The sequence below is a fragment of the Triplophysa dalaica genome, chromosome 3 (genome assembly GCF_015846415.1).
Source record: "Triplophysa dalaica isolate WHDGS20190420 chromosome 3, ASM1584641v1, whole genome shotgun sequence".
NCBI lineage: Eukaryota > Metazoa > Chordata > Actinopteri > Cypriniformes > Nemacheilidae > Triplophysa > Triplophysa dalaica.
In genome coordinates, this window is record NC_079544.1 from 26,074,433 (window position 1) to 26,094,525 (window position 20,093).

General features: G+C 36.3%; 1 protein-coding gene across 1 annotated transcript; it reads left to right on the forward strand.

The window, feature by feature from the left end:
• Nucleotides 1–1,895: 1,895 nt before the first annotated feature.
• creb3l3b (cAMP responsive element binding protein 3-like 3b) lies at nt 1,896–19,828 on the forward strand. Its single transcript, XM_056743222.1, has 10 exons — nt 1,896–2,043; nt 6,256–6,369; nt 7,142–7,415; nt 8,421–8,554; nt 10,207–10,317; nt 11,230–11,336; nt 12,597–12,665; nt 13,393–13,477; nt 15,132–15,228; nt 17,719–19,828. The coding sequence occupies exons 1-10, from the start codon at nt 2,023–2,025 to the stop codon at nt 17,937–17,939; spliced, it is 1,233 nt and encodes a 410-aa protein (XP_056599200.1). The 5' UTR covers nt 1,896–2,022; the 3' UTR covers nt 17,940–19,828.
• Nucleotides 19,829–20,093: the final 265 nt, after the last annotated feature.

The window sequence follows — 20,093 nt, forward strand, 5'->3', positions numbered from 1 at the left end:
GCAGACGTGGGAACATTCCTCAAATATAATTAAAATACATCACATTTTATTTAGCATACTGACAAAAGTCAAATTTGTTCCGAGTTCTTTTATTTTATTGTCTGCATGTTCTTGCGCAATGCTAGGTGCATGTGTGGCCAGCAGGTTGAGCTATTTGAGCAACAATTAAATCTGCATTCTTAAATCTGAATGAACGATGTCTAAATTCATTCATACCGTTTGTAAAATATATGATTCATATACAAGCCTTTTTTTGTTTTGTTTTCCATGAAATCATATTAATGATGCAGACATTATTGCGTTTTTTTTATGATCACGACCATTATCATCGGAGATGCCTGATAACAGTTTGGACATATTTTACGGCATGCATAATAAAACTAGAACATAACATACATTCAGCTGATAAACTCAACTATGAATCAGTGATAAACGTAGTTTGACAGTGTATATACAAAAGGTCACAAAAGGTCTGAAAATGTGTTGATGGTTTCATTTCTCTTTTATATCGTAACATTTTACACAACCTTCCATGACCTTTGAACCTCGTCCCATCTTGATAGAAATAATGAAACGCTTCACACCGTTGAAAAAAGCAGCATTAGGTTTGTTTTGATGCTGGTTTGACCAGAGCCATTGAGAGAGAGATCTACCAAGGGAAGTCCAAAACGCTGGAGCGTTACGTGATTCATGGAGCCTTCAGATAGCCTAGTTCCAGGAAGTTATGTTTTCTCTTTAAATGCTTTATTTATTTAGTTTTTTATTCATTAAATGGCTTTCGTCTTTAAATTGGTTAAAAGTTTACCTAAGTTGGTGTGTTTAGTCGCAGCTCCATGCATAACTTGTAACTTCCGGGAACTTTTGAGAGCCTCCATGAACGGCAATTGCTGTGAAGAAAAACTGTTCCATTGGAGTCAACGGAGTTGACGCGACTCTCCTTCTCTCAATGCCTCTGGCCTAAATCACCTAAGGACCAGCTGAAACCAGCACAAACCAGCATTGGAACAGCATATGCTGTTTTTTTCAACAGCTTCTGACAATAATGTTTTGGAGCTCCAGTGCTGTTGGAATTGAAAGCACATACACACACACGTGCAGAAGTGCGCTGCTCACACAAACAGATATGGAGGATGAAATAAGACTGCCTCTTTATTCCTTTTTTTGAACACCCAGAATCTGGAACCTTGAGGTAATGAGATTTTCTGAGCTGTCTTTTGTGCTGGACTTTATCAGAGTCAATAATATCAATGGCTCTAATCCCCATCTGTAAAGCTAACAAAAGACAAAACCCACAGTGTCTGTTCCAATCAATGTGAACTTTGATCTTAACGGTGTGTGAGCCTTTGAAAGGGCTGTCCTTATTCTCTGGTCATGTCAGATATGTGCTGGCATGTCTAGAGGAACAAAAAACATTTGTGTATCGAGAAAAAACAAATGAAGATTAAAACACAAAAGAAGATATTTTGAGAAATGTCTGTGGTTTTGTGTAAAAGGGAAGTCAATGGGGTTCAGTATTGTTTGGGATCACCAATGTTCATCAAAATATCTCAAAAGAAAATCAATTTGTAAATGATAAAATCATTTTTATGTTGGGTTATCTATCCCTTTAGGCCGAAACTGTTGCGTTATTTTTACCGTCTCCATTATCAAGGTCTTAAGCACCATTTACATTACATATAAAAGTGATGTCATTCCTCTTTGTTATCAGGTTAACATGTTTTGATGAGATCAGCGTAAACTCCTTACTGATAAACAGCACATAATGAGCATTCCTTTACCTGTCAATCAAAGCCCTCTTACCACTGCCAATCCAATTGCATCGTGCTCCCATTATCTGGAGTTTATCTACAGTTTCAACTTTGGCCCAGAACAGAGAGCTGTTTTGAAGAAACACACATACACACGCAGTGCATGAGAGAATCATCCAGAGGAGAAGCACGGCCCCGTAAACCCGGTTTTCTCGGTGGATTTAATAATTTTTTTTGTTTGTTTGCATTGCTGTAGGAATCGAGTGCCTGGATCATGGCGCTTCTCTCAGACGGGGTGAAGTATTGTGTTTTCTCTGATTTGACCCTTTGTGATTTTCAATGTTTTTGCCATGCTGAAATGAAGGTGTTCTGAGGAAATTACGTTATTTACAGGGAAATAATTTTTCTTGACATGCTGGTTATTTATTTGAAATATTCAATCTGAAAAGGATGTGGGCCACTTTAGGTCCAAAGTACCAGAGCCATGTCAAGAATTATTTATATGATAGGTTTTTACTGAAGGATCTATTGTTTAACATTCTTGCATAAACTAAACATAATGTAAGTTTCTCATAGAACTGAAAAGTACCTATGATTCTAAGGTTCTTAAGGTTCCTAAGGTTCTTCAGAACGGAATTAGATGAAGTTCTCAGTTTTATTTGAATATCAACTTATTCTACACTAAACATTACTTTGAAGAAAAAAAATCAAGGAGACTGTGTTTAGATACAGGATTGTAGATCATCGAGGTAAAATAATATGGATTTGGGTCAATTTGATTAGAAATCTTCATATTGAGATCTCTGATAATATTGACTTTTGATTGCAGACTTGACAAATCCGAGCTTACTTTGTGTCATAAGATCCCTTCTGAAACTGTAAATCGAGGGACGTTTTTGGCTCTTTTTATCTCAAGATAAATATTTGAGACGCATCTTAAACTTTTAATATGCTCATGCACCATTTAATCACATTGAAGTCTAGGGGAAATTTTTTATTTTTTATTTCTTACGGCTTTCTGATTGTGGCTCAACGTCACAGATTTTGATGAAATATTTTGGCAAGTTGAGATGTTTCTTATATCTCTTTACTGAATCATATCTTCCTTTCTTCTCTGTTTAATCTCAGCGCTGTCCCATAGCTCGTTCATTTAGACATTAAAGAACAATCTTCTTTGAGATTTTTTCAGATGAGCTAGTGTATCATCTGTCCTTAAAACCTTGTGGATGTGACAACAAACTAAGATATGATAATGAGCTTTTCCTAATTAGTCTGGTGGCACGATTTACAAAAAAACAAGAATTGCTAACCCAAGGGTCTTCAATGAGTTTTCCATTAGGAAAAGATGAAGCAGAGAAGTTCAGCGAATATCCACCATTAGCCTGAAATGTCGTAATTACCCACAGCTGCTCAACCATGAGAAACGTTTGTCACGGCGACGGATTACTTCACCATCCACAATCTTGATTTACCACAGCAATCATTTTATTCAAAGCTTTGATAATGGAGTTTTGGAGTTTTAAGATTTTGTCTGTGTGTATTTGTGTATGGTGTGTATTTATCTTAGATTTGTTTTGTGTCAAAGTGCGAATAAGTGGAATTCTCAATTTCTTGAAAGGTTGATAAACTGTGCAGTGCCTGTGGTTTTGTGTGTTACTCCCTTGGGCAAAAGCACAAACCATATAAAACTTTGCTCTGATGAGATAAGCTTATCTCACTTTTGGAGAAATGAACCTGAAACGAATCTGCTTGACTATTAGATAAGTGACGCCTCATACTGTTAGGACAAGAGCATGATTCACAAATGTAAAATATGACTTTGTCATTGTTTAGAAATCTGTCCCAAATCACATAGTATCCACTATGCCCTTAAACTATGCACTATGCACTCAACCATGTAGTGTATGAATTTTTGAAGGGTCTTATCGTCCCAAATGGAATACTAAATGTTTTTTTACTAATCGGAAGTATATCGGTTTCCCAGACGAGTGCAAATGACGTCAATCGCATGGCACGATGCGTGTGAATAAACATCTTTTTGTGTATTGTACATTTAATGTAGTTTTCATGTGTTTTGCCCAGCAATACTTTAGTCATCATCAGATTGAAGCGTTATCACTCTGCCGGAGAGTTTATCTGGAGGAGCACCTGATAGCCCCGCCTCCCTTTTACTACATAAGAGAATCTGCCACCGTTGAGTGCGTGAAGTGTCCACAGTTCCACACTCATATTTTCGGTTGAAAAAGTTCATCATCCGGGTACTTGAAGTGCACTAAATGATCTGAACGCACTACTAGCACTATTTATAATACAAAATGGGGTAGAATAGTGCATAAATGTGCGATTTGGGACGCTGCTGGTGTCTACCTCAAACTTTTTTTGGAAGTCAGTGAGGGTTGTTTTGTTATCAACGTTTTTTTAAATGTCTTCTTTGGTGTTCTATTCTGTTCAGAACGTCATTTAGGTATCGCATCACATGACAACGAGTGTAAATGATGAAAGAATTGTCATTTATTGTGTGAGCTATCCCTTTAACAGCTGAAAAGGTAAATAAATATGACGGATAACACATAAAACAGTGATTCTGAGCCAATGGCTTTCGACAGTCCGAGGTTAGGCAAGGTAACAGTTCTGGGGCAGGGTTTCTTTTTTTGTCAGAGAGAATCTTAACTCTTGGCTTTCAGCTCAAATACATCAAGAGGTTTTTCAAAACATGATATTCTTTCTCATGTTTAGTTCTTTTAGTGAATTTTTGTATCCATAAATCCAGCAGATCTGATGGGAAAGCTTAAAAGTTGAGTCGTCTCGAGCTGAGTTTGAGTGGATTAATGTTCTTCGCTCTGAAACACAACAGATGTAAAAGATCTAAATGAGCAAAGTAAAACTGTCACCGCACCATCTCGCTTGTGAGAGTTTGTGCTCATTATAACATGCGCATTGGCCTATCTATCAAAAACAAACATGTTTGGATGTGTACCATGTGTTCATAACATACACTGTCCAATCCCATAGTTTCTCGACACATTCTGTGTTGAGTTTTTGTCAGACCTTGTCATAACAGCCAATTGTGAGCCTGTCGCAAACTGATAAGAGCATGACATGGGTTTATGGGTTTAGGACTAACAATGGTGTCGTGGGATCTCAAATGAATACTTGATGGTGGCACAACAGACCTGGCAAAACTTTAACAACCTGAGCAGCTTCTTACCTCATTCTTTAGTAAGGAAGTTTTCTATCAAGGCACACACAAGTGTTACGAAGACAAATAAGAAGTATGAGTACATAAGAAGTATAACTTTATTTAAGAGACTAGAGTTTATAGTTTCTGGCCTGGGCACAACTTGCAATCTCTATGAGCACAATGACACAATCCTATAAGACAATTTTTTTGATTAATGATGTAAAATCAATTTCTTATGATGTTGCAAATCTTTTAATCTGTTCTTATAAGTTCCTTTTTGTACTGTCTATGAAATCCAGGCTAAAGTTGCATGATATAGGATGTGCAACAAAGTATAGAAAATGTGTGTTTATTGCTGTAAACGATAGAAAATGTAATGAGATACAGAACTCAAAGTTTAAGTTATTATATGATAAATGCTGAAATTAATAATTTTATTCAAAAAACATTTTATTATTTTGCACAGAATAGCTTCCCTATCATTGTTGTTCATCTTTCAGACAGTATTAAAGACATCAAGGTTACATTTTCACAGGTTTTATGTTGAAAACAATAAATCACACAAAGACTTTAAAGAACAAGTGTCTCTATTATTTTGTGGTACATAGTATTTTCTGTAAAGCTTGTCTCTTAACTTTGTTTTCTTGTTTCTTATCTGTGCTCAAATATATTTCTTCTGAAGTCTGTTCTGACTCTGTTTTTATGTATGCTTTCTTTCTGGTTTATTTCTTTGTTGCTTTCTTATATTTGACCAATTGTTTACCTGCAAAATCACAAATGCCATCAATTTAACATCCCTCACAATGTCTGTGACAGTTTAGTATTGTCAACATTAGGTAAACAATCCTGTTCCAAAACTTCTCCAGAATTTCAGATAAGGCTGTGAAATGACTAATCGCATCCAGGATAAAAGTCTGTGTTTACATAATACATGTCTTTGTACTGTGCATAATTATTTTTTGTTCATAAACACATACACATACATGTGTAAATATTAACATGTTTTTATTTATATTAACCAATAATTTAGATTATATATAAGTGTTTTTTTCATCTTTATATTCGTCTTAAATATATAGATGTAGGTGTTTTAATTAACACAAAATAAGCACATTTATTACGTAAACACAAACTGATGTGATTAATCTCGATGAATTGTTTGACCGTGCCAATTTCAGAAGAAATCCAACAATTGTAATATTTCAATATTAACAAACAATTTACATCACAGACCTGCAAGCACAATCTATATAGGCAACTTCTTTACTATAGGTGAACATTTGAGTCATGTTTTCACGGTTGTATTATTTTAATCTTCTCTCTCAGTGTTACACGGGAATGGAGCTGCTGGACTTTCTGCTCGAGCAGCCTCATAGGAACGCTCATATGGAGAGAGATGGTGACCATGGCAACCCTGTGTGGTCAATTGCAGAGCAACGCGTGAGTGATGTGCTGTTTGCTATTTGTAACCTGAGTTCGTCTGTGAAATGACAAGAAGCTTCTTCCGAGTGCACACTTGCAATCTTTTATTTGTATAACTAGGATAATTAATGCGACATCCTGATAACATCTTCCTGCAAACACCGAGAGAAACACACACAAATCACTAGCTGAATTTGACCCAGATGCGTTTGTCAACCTCACACACTGCGTGTCACTTTTGATGTGTTGATGCTGCAAGAAAATCTATTCTTAACCAAAACTTTTTGCTTGGTTGTTCAGTAAAATGGAAAGATCTTTTCTTTGTAATTTTCAGCTTGTTAAAGTTATGGTTACGTGAGCATCAAAATTTGCAATGCTAACTAAAAACTAAACATGCTTATTTTTGTAAAATGTCAACAAATGGTTCACTATTGTGAGAAAAATATACTTGCCAAGCGTGAATATAGCCACTAAAATAATAACAACCCTTAAAAATTTGAACTGTTAAGAACGTTTTACAAGCATAAACCAAAAATGCCAGGTTATTGAAAGATTTTATATTTTTATGTTTTTTCTTTATCTTACAGACTGAGTAAACAAAATGGCTTTAAAAAAATTACATTTAATTTCAAGATTACGTCATACATTTAATCACCTAAGAAAATGCCAATTTAATTAAGTTTCAATTCACACATTTTAATGCAATTCTTACTCAAAGTTCTCAATATTCCATGTAATGATGGTAAGCTAGTTTTTAGAATTGTTGATGGTGACATCTGTGTTCCCGCAGGCTCTTTCTCATGGTGAGGGTGCTGTTGATAACTTCCTGGACTCCCTGTTGCATGTGTCAGACGGTGTGTCGAACCCTTGCTCGCCCCTGTGGGTTCCCTCCCCCTGCGACAGCGGAATCAGTGACGACACACCGTCAGACCACCTGGACAGCCCCCCGCGGCCCGACCCTGTCATCCTCCCTCACCAAGCATATCTTCATCCTCCTCATCAGCAGAAGGAGGAGCCCAGCGCACCCGCCGGCAACACAGAGCCGGATTTCTCCATTGATCTAGGTGTGAATTCCCTCTTCCCGAACCATCACACAACTCAATAGACTTTCAAACTTCAGAGTTCAAAGTAGCTGTTGAGGTAGTAAAAACGGGAGTCAGAATGTATCCCTATTTATGACCTCAGGAAGGAAACCTGTGATCTTTCGGGGTCGCAACAACAAACAAGTGTTTTACCCCAGTCCTCCACTACACTTTTCTGCCTCTAATGCAGGTCTCAGGTCACTTAAAGCCATGATATCGTAACTCTGTGTTTGTCCTTGCAGCTGTGGCTTAAAGAGCAGGTAAACATCATTTTCACGTGTTAAACACGACGCTCTGCTGCTGCGCTGCAAATCCGTTAATCACAATCATTGCACTTCTAATTAAATCCAGTTCATTGCAAAATGTAATTGGACACAAGTATGGTCATTCAACCTTGTCAAAGTCATGGCACAGCATCCCGAGTTAGGTAAAGTTTAACACCTAACGTTCTAACAACATCAGAGACATATTCAATGATCCCTCTGTGAACAACTTTATTCGGAAGTAAAACCCCATATGAAATCTACAATCAAATAAATATGAAATAAAAAATGAAGATCAAATAAAAACAAATAAAAATCGTTTCATCATTTATTCACACTCACGTGGTTCAAAACCTGTATGTGTCTCTTTATTCAGTGAAACACAATAGAAGATATTTTGAGAAATGTCTCGGTGGTTTTGTGTTCATACAATGGAAGTCAATAGCGTTTTTGGTTATTATCTTCTTTGGTGTTCTGCAGACAAAAGAAAGTCATACAGGCTTGGAATGACATGAGGATAACATCAAAGATTTTTTTATTGGGTGCATTAGATCTTTACCTTTAGTGATGTTACTTTTACATGCCGTGTGTCCTTGATTTTCACAGTGAAAGGTTGAGCCGGTTTACTTGAAATGATGTCCACCCTTTTCAAAGCCTAAGAAACTAAATGGACTTTTTATTGTACCCGCAGTCTTGATTCTGTGTATGTGTGTTATATGTGCAGGTGATTGGGAGGCGTGTCTATTCCCTGCCGGTCAGACAGACTCTCAGTGTATCACAACAGCGCTGAGAATTCAACCGAATCAAGCTTACCAGCTCAGTGTAAAAGACCTGCTGCTATCCAACATCGGAGAATCAGTGAGTACTATGAGACAGATCATTTTTTTTGTCATTTTTATGTATATTATGTGTCTAATCTGTCTCGCTCTGACATTATGAGCTGTGACATCCAAATGAACTCTATTAACAACCATTTGGAGGAGCCGTGGAAATGTCAGATGATACTGGAGATGGGTTGAAACTGTCATTCTATCCCATTGTGTAAAAATCTTCATTTTGACTGAAATATAAAGCAGAATGGCCCTTCCTAAGCATGCAATCCCAGAATGTATTGTGGCTGGCAAAAAAGTCATCAGAGATATGTGACCCTGATTCACAAAACCAGTCTTAAGTAGCACAGGAACATTTTTAGTAAAGGACAAGAATACATTGTATGGGTCAAAATTATCGATTTTTCTTTATGCCCAAAATCATTAGGATATTGAGTAAAGATCATGTTCCATGAAGATGTTTTGTAAATGTCCTACCTTAAATATATAAAAACGTTATTTTTGTAAATGTTTGGCCACCCACAGTGCCCCTGATTAACAACTTCAAAGGCAATTTTCTCAATAATTAGATCTTTTTGCACTCTCAGATTCCTTTTAAGTGGTTGGATCTCAGATATTCTAATAACTCATACATCAATGAAAGCTTAATTATTCCAACTTTTCAGTTTCAGCTATTTATGTAAAAATACATATGTTAATTGTAAGGGATGTTATAATTGGACCTTGCCAAAGGTACCATCTTTAATTTTTTCTAACATTCACAATGTTAGGCCCGGAAGACCTGTAGTTTCATACAGTCATGTGACCACGATAATATTGACACAATTTTGCTATTGTGATAACATGATATCGATAATATTCCATACCTATTGATCATACTTGACTTTCATTAAGTGATGACTAGAGATGCACTGATATATCGGCCAATAACATAAACATTCAATATTAACAGTCATTATATGAATTCATAACATTCAGAATGTAAAGAAATATTCATTTAATCTTCAAAATCGGTAATAATATCTGCAGATATCGCACTGTACATAATTGAACCAAGTTAGTTTAATAATTTGATTGATGATGCCACATGGTGGAAATACGTTCAAATTGAAGTAATGTCAAATTCTTGCGGTAAATAACATACATTGCTTTTAAATGCTACTTTTGTTATCCTATTTTTGTTATCTGTTGTTTTATATTTAATTCATTCATAAGTTTCCGGACAGGGATTCCCCAGGGTCCTAGAGCTCGCAGGCTCATGCGCATGTGCAACAGTGCTTCTATTTTCTTATCAAACTAAAGATGTAAAAATTTGTATATATTTAGAATGATTGATATAATGGCACTTAATCAAAAGAAGGATGCATGTAAGTCTACATGTCATAATAATAGAGAACGATGCTTCTGACCACAGCTTTAGACCTGTAGTTCCAACCACCCAACTTTGCGATGCTGCTTGCGATTGATCAATATTATTTTCTGCAGTGCTTAGAAACTGACCTGAGGACATTACAGGGCAACATAAAGTACACCAGAGAGCACATATCCTCACCAATGTTTCGCTGTACTTTAGATGATGCTACATTAACGTTATTATATGTTGTTATGGTACACACACAATTGAACAACAATTTGTTTGTGAATGCTAGAAATGGGTAATGTGTGTGTTTGTGTGTTCAGTCCAATGCTACGTCCCAGCAATCACAGCAAGAGCTGATTCTCAGCGAGGACGAGAAGAAACTTTTAGCCAAAGAAGGAGTCAGTCTTCCCAGCCAGATGCCTCTCAACAAGGTACAAACGCACATTTGTGATATTAAGCAACGGAGGATGTGATATCATGACCTCACGTGGTCAAGTGCACATAAGATCAGCCTCTTCATATCCTCTACGTGTGACAACTCTGTTGGAGGTGAATCAGACACACAAAAGATGCTTTAAACAGACCGAGATGAATGAAGAGACTGATAAAAGGAAGTTCTCATCAAAATAACACCTTAAATCCTATCATCCTAAAATAATATTTAGCTTTTTTGCTTTCTCCTCGTGTAAAGGGTAATGATAGTGATTAGGCCAATGTGATTTCGATTCACGTGGCGTCTGCTGCCTCAGACCTTTTCAGATAAAAAAACAGCACATGCTGGCTTGTTATGTTTTGATATTGGTTTGCTAGTTTGTGCCAGTTCAAGCTGGTTCTTAGCTGGTCATGTGCTGTTCCACAGTTTAAAGGAACACTCCACTTTTCAAATAGAAATCAATGTGCCTGCTGTGTCCACGTTACGGCTGCAAACTTCCTTGATTATGACACCGGAATGGGAGTATAGCTCCTAATCATATCGGCCTAGAAAATCGCAACATTTTAATTAAGTACAGAAGAGTCAAGTTTTAAATAGGAAAAATATTGAAACCATTTTTGAACGCGATGCTACTGGTCTAATTGGATTCAATGATCTATGCTAACCTGTGCTAAAAGTTTTATCTCCAGACCTGGAGATCGGCTGAATAGACTCCAAACCGTAAAACACAACTTGGTAACTCTGGGGGAGTTGGAGAATGAGCTTACTTCTGAATAAAGTGGAGTGTTCCTTTGAGCTGGTAAAACCAGCATCAAATCATTTTTTAAGACATCCTTTATATAATAGATTGGTATCAAAATACTGATAACAAGATAAGAATTACCATGCTTCCCTGTAATGCTTTCACTAGTATGAAGAAAAGATTTTGAAGAAGATACGGAGAAAGATCCGGAACAAGCAGTCGGCGCAGGAAAGTCGTAAGAAAAAGAAGGAATATGTTGATGGACTCGAGGACAGGTGAACACATGCACAAAAGCACATACTGCACAAAACAGTGTATTTGTAGATGGGGTTTTAACCATCTAATGTATGAATTTCAAAATAATTTCAGCTTAAAAACATTTGTTCTCTTTTTTCAAATAATAAGACAACCGATCATCTATCAGTTTTGACTGTAATGTACCTGACTTTTACAAATACATGCATGAACCTTAGCCGCAATGTTAGGGGTAAAAAGAAAAAAAAGGGATGGATTCTTCCCGAACGCATACACAACATCAAAGAAAAACTCATTACCAAGTCAACTTGAAGAAGTTGAAATTGAGGTCGAAAGTCATTAAATATCCAAGCTCGGACTTATCATAACTTGTGATCAAAGGAATGAAATATCCTTCAGGAAAACTATTTAGAACACACTAACACACAAAATTCAGGCATGAAATTTCCCTTAAGGGACGAAGCGTAGGGTTTATCTGTCCAGAGGACAAACTCATTTCAGCGAGACTTACATTCATCATGCAATCAGAAAAAATTGCCATAGTCATTTTACCGCCATTGATGTCACGTGGACTGACATCAGCAGGAATGTAGACAATTTTATCCAAATCCACTTACCGGTACAAATGAAACAATACACACAAAATGCCAATTGATAGTTAGTTAGTATAATAAAGTCAACTTATAATTTCATTTTCGAGCTTTGAATCTTCAATGGCCTCTCAAATCGATTCGATTACAATTCAGAGGGTCACTTGTCCTTTAAATGTTAATGTTTTATATTAATAAAACAAACACTTGAAACTCTTCAGATTTAAACAAAAAGGTGGTGAAAAGAGAGTCTGTTTCTCTTTACTCTCTACTCAAACTTTTTGCGTCGCTTCATGGTTTTCACGCACTTCGTTGACAGTGTCAATTTTGCACATTACAATTAAAACAACTTTCAAGACCTCTAAACACCAGTCCAAGTCCCAGTCCAAGAGATGTAGGAGAATGTGATTCATGTAGCTGACACGCAGCTTCCTACACAAACGCAAGAGAGAGATAACAGCAGCAATTAAAAATTAAATAATGAGACAAAAGTACTTTAAATTGGTTGATATGTATATTTAATTGCGTTTATAATAATCAAATATGTGTTTTTATGCGTCAATGCAGTAATCCTTCAAATAATCAAGTTTATCACAGATTTTCCCTCTAGTGTTTTATAGACTGTGGGGGTTGATGACGTTTGTTGGTCCAATGTATCTTAATGATTAACTGCATTTTTTTCTCATGTAGGATGGTTGCCTGCACCACGCAAAATCTGGAACTACAGAAAAAAGTCTTTCAGCTGGAAAAGACCAACGTGTACGTCTCATTTACCATCATTACAGAAATTTCAAGAAATCATTTTATGAAACCAGCATTTTTCATGTCCGTCTTCAATAATTCTACAGGCTCTTGTAGTGCATTATAAAATCATCTAATCACCATCTTAAAGGGGCAAATGTAGTAAAAACAAAAAAGTGGTACATTATAACTTACTAAACCATCTGGATAGTTTCAAAACATTCTACAGATGTTTGTGTAACAGCCGTTTCCTCTTAAAGCACTTCAGACCTCCAAAGTTCAAAACTAGTGGAAGTATTTTTTAAATCATTTGGTATATTGTTACTTACCTTCTGAAACCTCTGGTGTACTAATTGACTGTTTTTCAGGGAATGGTAAAAACACTGTTACTTTTTTAATGATTAAATACTTGACAAGCACTTTTCTTAGATGTTTGCAAAATCCAGTGACAAACATGAAGGGTTACTGATGATAATAATTTTTGGAAAAAAAATTAAAGCAAGAAATTTGGAGATACAGGGTTTCAGAAGGACAGCCGCGATGTAGGACCTATGTTAATAAATTACAATATATTTAATAATACATAAAGGATTGCTGCTTTTTATATAATGAAAAATACAAGTACTTGGTTTGAATGTATGATTTAATACATTGCATTATATTTCTTAAGTATATTGTCATATATTGTTGTTTTGTAAGGGTTTTGATCATATTCACAGAGTATCGGTGTGTGTTTCTCTGCCAGGTCTCTGATGGAGCAGTTACGTCGTGTGCAGGCTATGGTGATGAACAGTTCCTGTAAACCTGCTCAAACTGGCACCTGTATCCTGGTAAGAAGACAAGAGAAAAGGAGCCTTGAAAAGAGACAGATGAACACACAGACCGGCCAGTCCTGTGAATGTGCCAACAGGCGCAGTGCTTTTGTAACTGAACCACAAATCAAAGGAAATCTTCAAAAGAAGCAGTTGGAACACCTAGAAAGAATTACGTGAACAAAAAGGAATAAACAGAAATTGTAGTGACACATTGACCAGAGAAAAGAGATATGAGGACTTTTTCATCCTTACTTGCAATTACATCAAGTTATCAAAACATTGTAAACCCTCGAGACAGGTTGAATGGCATAACATCCCACAAATGAGAATTAAATGATTAAGAGGGATATTTTACCCCCCCCCAAAAAAAATATAATAAAACATTCATCATTTACTTAAGATATTCAGAAATCTCAATATGAACTCGCACGTGAAAAAAACATGATTAAAGAACTGTTTTGCTCAGATGTTACTATTTCATGTCTCAGAGAGATTTGATGAAGTTCTGTTGTGTTTTATTGAAGCATCAACTTTAAACTGATGTTTCTCCTAAAATTACTTGGGGAAAAACAACAGAAACAAATGGGAGTGTAATTATTGTATGGGGGTGTAAAATGAATGTAGATTGTAGAGGTGAAATGATCTGGATTTGGGTTAATTTGATGAGAAATGCTTGAGTTCATGTTGAGATCTTAAAAAGATTTGGAATTCTGATTGCAGACTTGACAAATCTGAGCTCAGTTTAAGACATCTCTAATGGAGACATTTAGGCAAACATTTCCATTTGCTCTCCATTTATCTCATTGATGTCTAGGATAAAAATGAATATAAGGAGATCTCGTGTTTTTTTCTCGTGTGAACTTTTATTGTCACATCGCCACATGTGGTGAGTGAAAGTCTTGGGTGCGTACTCCATACAGAAGTATGTTAAGACTTAAATGACAATATATGAACCTGTAAAAAAAAGCAACTTTAAACCGGGTTTAATTTTCACTCTGGATATTTATAAAACAAACATTTCCAAACGAAAAAACACGGTGTGTTTGCGGTACGGAACATTCTGTGCCCGCTGGTATTTACACATGTCTGAGATGTACAGGCGATACAATTATGTTCATTTTATTAATAACTCCAAAAGCGAAACTCCCTCCAGCAGATGAATGAATAATTTGGAAAGAAACCCGGTAGGCCGTGTGCGAGTTCAAATTAAAAAGAAAACGGATTTCTTGGAGATAAACAAAGTGAACTGTCTGGATAATATAATATTGCTGACTAAAGGACAGACTGGGACACATTTACTTCAGATTTAATTTATATCGTCATCTATTAAAATGTGTTTAAAAGGAAATTGGAGAAAAGGAAGGAACAAAAGAGTTCTATTATTGTATATAACAAAAGGGCTGATGGTTATTTATTTATTTTGGATGATGTAATTCCGAGGAGAGTAAGCAGTTCAGTGATTCATGATTCTGTGAATCTATTTGTTTCTCATGAAGGATTTGCTGTTTGCATTAAAGCATCTGTTTCTACATAGAAGTATTTCAAAGAAAGATAGAGTGATGTTGATGATGGTAATGAATGTAGTAAACACATTTACTGGATGTGGGTCATAAGCTGACCCCTTTTCAGCCTGTTGATTTACCTCCTGTTGTTTACTATTGCTCCACAGGTGCTGGTCCTCTCTTTCTCTCTCATCCTCATACCAAACCTTCATCCCGGTTTCCACAGGAGGGCCACGGATCCTGGGGACATCAGCGCTGCCAAAGGTTTGGCCGTGGTTTATATTAATATATATAGAACTTCAAAATTGACCCTTTTAATTCTGAATAAAGTTATTCAGACATAATTACAGTGAAAGATGTTTGTCTCTGTGTCTGTATACGTTTCTCTATGGAATTCATATCTGATTGACAGTAAAAACCAGTTGTTCTTTAAGTCTTGTTACTCTTACATGTACATGTATGCATTTGACAGACACTTTTATCCAAACAGTCTTTCCAAACAATATTATTTTGTATCTACAATCCCTGGGATCGAACCCATGAACTCGGCATTGCTAATGCCATGCTCTTAAAGCATAACTACTATACGTACTAAAAGTACTCTTGAGACATACACCCTTACAAAAATAAGTATACTTCAAGTTCATTTGCATACTTCTATAAAGTTAAAATATATTTTAGTATACCTAATACTGCAACTATACTACTTACATACTGATACTAGTTCAATACTTGTAGTAGGCTACATTTATTAAGTTTTTGATAGAAGTACACTTTGAAGTAGACTCTCCGAGGACAGGAAAATGCAATGAATGTGTGCTATCAGGGGCGGACTGGCCATCTGGTGTTTTCCCGGTGGGCCGCAAACGTATGGGGCCGGAACGGACGCGTTGGCCACTCAGACGAACACATTATAAATGCGAATGCAAAAGACACGAATGCATGCCCCCCCGGGTTGACAGACCCGACCATGCACACACCCCGTCGGTGGAGAGCTGATGCGGGCAAATTTTCCTTCCCGGACCAGCCCTGTGTGCAATGTATATAGAAAATATTAAGATACATAACGAGTTTGATGGTCTGAATAAACAGTCATTATATGAATTAATAACATTCAGAAAGTTAAGAAATATTAATGTAATCTTAAGAATTGGTGTTGATATCGGCAGATATCGCTCTGTATAAACTGCTATTGTAACGGTGGAGAAATTTAGTTTCTGTGTATCTCTAATTTTGCCTTTCATATAATTTTATTCCTTCTTCTATATAAGAATGAAAGAAGCATACTAACAGCACAAAAACGCAGTATTTCATAGAGACGCTTTCATACATGGCTTGACCTCCTTTACTTTCCGCTGTAATGCATTAGATATAAGAGACGGTGGCATTGAGGTGAACAGATTTATGGTGCACTTCTGAGTGTCCTCGGACTCTTAAAAGCAGTGACAGCAGTGAGAAAGCAACAGGGTCACAGCTGTCAGACTTCATACAGCGAAAGCTCTCGACAGATGCATGCAAACCTCGCACGCATTTATTTTTCATGAGCCCAAGCCTTTTCTCTGTCTTCGGTTTTATCACTGACAATGTTCAATTCACTTTTTTTAGCACCAAACAAAACAAGGTTACACGTAATGCTAGCAGAAAATATACTAAACAAATTCCTTGTGGTGGATGTAACAATGTCGCATTTCAGATCAAAGCTTTCGCCTTGCATAATTATAAAAACGGCTCATATGATTTTACAGATGTAGTTCCTTTTATTTAACAGGGCTTATGGCCTACACATGAGCTTTGGCCTATACTTGGGATAAATCGTGCATGTGTCCTATGGTGTGAAATATAGCAAAATGTAGAAAACAAACTATTAATATTACATTGTTTCATATTATTTATATATTTATAATAGCATTGGGAGAGATTTTTCTTCATTGTTCATCAAGTATTCTAAGCATTTTGGTCTTGTAGTTGTGTTTATTTGAGTGGGTAGCTTACCACTTTCACGAGTAATGTACTGAGAGTATAGTTTTGATATTAGTTTTGTTAATATTTTAAATAAGCCGGTATTTTTAGATCTTTAGTTTTAATGTTAATTTTTCTTTTTCTTTTGCTTAATAATATTTATTCATTTCATTTCTATTTTATTTTTTATTTATTATTATAATTGAAGTGCTTTCAAATTATTTCAGTTAATTTTTGAGGCAAAGTTTTCAAGTTCAATTAAAAGGGACATTTTCAAAGTTTGAATTTTTTCAACTAATAAAAAAGTAATGTTTCCTTTACTTCCCAATTGAAGTATACTGTATGCAAAAGTGTACTTTTATCAACTAAAAAGTGGGTCAGTTTAGGTCCAAATGGTATTGAAATAGTACACTTACAAGTACTCTGTTAGTACATTGATATTTGTATTCTTACTATACTATCCTTACTTGAACTTTACTTAAAGTATACTTCTTTTTTTATAAGGTACGATGTACAGCTTCAGTATAGCCTACATTATAAAACAAATTCATCTTATTTATTGTACAATGGCACAGTATGTTTATGCTCTAGTGTTTTCTTTTTGTCTTTTATGTTTGTAGGCGTTTAATTCTATGTAAATACTAAAAGCGTGTGGCGCTGATATCGGTTCCTCTCCGCTGAACCTGACAGTGCCCACTGCACGGAGAACACACTTAATATTCAACAGTGAGTCACTCACTGCATCCAAGAGTGACTGATCACAGGCCTGTTTTCTACTTCCCCTCTCTTCTGCAGTTCAGTCCAGGTCATTGCGCTCCGTGATGGAAGTCTACAGCATGCAGCCCGGCTTCTCGGTCGGCGGGGATGTTGTCGTGCCGTCATCTCCGCACACTAAGCTCCTCAGACCTGAGTACGCTGATATGGAGCCCCTGCTTCACAATCACAGCTACGGAGACCATGAGCATCATCACAGCGACCCCATCACCGGTCACGCCACCACACTGAGCTGGCTGTAACACCCTGGGAAAGAGAGGAAGTGATGTCATTGATAAACTGTTATTTGTGTGTTATTCTACTTCAATACGGTTTGGTGCGAAGTATGCATCGGTAACCGTGGTGTTATGTCAGCACGAAATTACCCAGCATGCAATTCCAGAAAGTTGCGGCAAAACCATGTAGGCCTACTACAAATATTGGCATGTGTTTTAAACATTGCCTGAGGGGAGAAATTAATCATGTAGAGTTGGCCCAACACTCAACATCGCCATACGAACAAATGTTCCCGCCAAGTGTCGTGTGCCTCGACGTGCCAAGATCATTTTTCTGTGACGGCTTGATAAACTGGGATTGATGCACGGACAGCACGTCTCATTTTGTCGCGTTCACTCTACATATGAGAAAAACATAGATCGCCGAGTCTAAATTTCTGCGCCCTTCAATAATGCAAAAGCCACTATTCAATTCTCAATGTCAGCGAAGACAATCTCAAAGCCAATTTAGCACTTCTGATTCTAATTTAATTTGCGAGCTGAACAACTCAAATATTAAACCGAGAGTTTGTGTTCGACTGGTTGGAATCACTCGCTAATAATTCCCAGTGCAAAAGCCCCCCGATGAATTTCAAACAACACTCATTGTTTTCACCGTTGGTTTACAGGCATTCTGTTTATTAAACTCTAAACCTGTTGGATTCATAACTAGGAAATACGATGGTTTGTTCATGCAGGCTATAACCCTGCTACACATTGTTGGGTAAGTTACTCTGAAAAAGTAATTAATTACATGTTACTAATTTCCTAATCAATAGTGTCATTAGATTACTGTACTCCATTACTCGCTCCAAAAAGTATTTAGTTACTTATTACTAATTACTTTCTATATTCTACATCAACCTTGATTAGTTCAGTGATTCAAGGATAGACATGAAACAGCTCTCTTAATTCATTCAAATAAATAATATAAACTACATAAAGCACTCTTATTTACTGACCCCAGTATTACAAATGTGATAATTATATATTAAAGCATTCACTTTGAATTTTGATGTTAATTACACTATTGCACACACATATTACACAAAGTATTTAGTTTAATTACATCAAAAATAACCAATTAAATTACAGAAAATATAAGATATAAGAATAAGAGTAATACCTTACTTTACTTTTTCAAGTGACAAGTAATTAAATTACAGTAACTAATTACTTAGTAACTAGTTACACTCAACACTGCTGGTACGTTAAGTGCTTTCTCTTATTCCCTCCGTACTTCACCTGTGAACCCGCAGCTGTTAGTTAGGTGACAATTGGAATAGGCCAATGTGTGTAATTGGACCAGTTGAGTATCGCACATCTTGAGATTGTGAAATCGACAGCGCATCAGGGGCGGCGAAGGGCAAAAGCTGGTGTCCATGTGTTCAAATGCACCTTTCCGTTCAATGAGAGCACAGGTGCAGAATCTGCACGTGAGACTTTAGAGGTAAAAGAGGGGCAGCGAAGAATAACAATTGTTCTTAATTATAATCATTCTCGCTGTTTTTTCAGCTCACGAGGCCAGTCCTTTTTATTTTCACACATGAGTGTAGAGCTCCGGTACAACATAAAAACTATTTTCATTCTTTTTGTCCAAGACAACCTTTCAAAAGATGTCTACAAGAATAGGCCTACTGTGTATCGACTGTCCTATACATTTTTATATAAGGCTTTTTTAACTATGTGTCCTCTTTTTGTTTCAAGCGGCACAGATGAAGCATTATCTTTTTTCCCAGGAAATGTTGAATGAATTTACAGTTGCCAAGCTTATTCTTAGGTTTTTCACTCTTTAAATTGAACTGTGTGTATATAAGAACATGCTGTACTTGAAGGATGAATTATGTTCATAGATGTAAATAAATGATCTCAGCTTTGATGAGCATTTTATTGCCTAGGTCATTAAAACACAAAGAATACAATCTATTAAAAACTCATTTCAAGCAGCTCGATATTGAGCATATGATAAAATAGTGGCTTGATTTAAAGGTGAAGGCAGCATCTAGATCTCTAATATAGTTCTATGAGTCATTTATTTTTTGAAAGAAATTTAAGCAATTCAGCTGCAAAAAATGGGGTATTTATGTACGTTTGACTCAAGGACATGCGACTTCTCTAATATGATATGTCTTGAAATACGTT

Excerpts from the sequence above, each read along its gene's own strand:
- creb3l3b (XM_056743222.1), top strand. The coding sequence starts at position 2,023 with ATGGCGCTTCTCTCAGACGGG. Across the intron at positions 6,370-7,141 it reads GGTCAATTGCAGAGCAACGC|GCTCTTTCTCATGGTGAGGG; the intron begins GTGAGTGATGTG and ends GTGTTCCCGCAG. Across the intron at positions 8,555-10,206 it reads TATCCAACATCGGAGAATCA|TCCAATGCTACGTCCCAGCA; the intron begins GTGAGTACTATG and ends TTGTGTGTTCAG.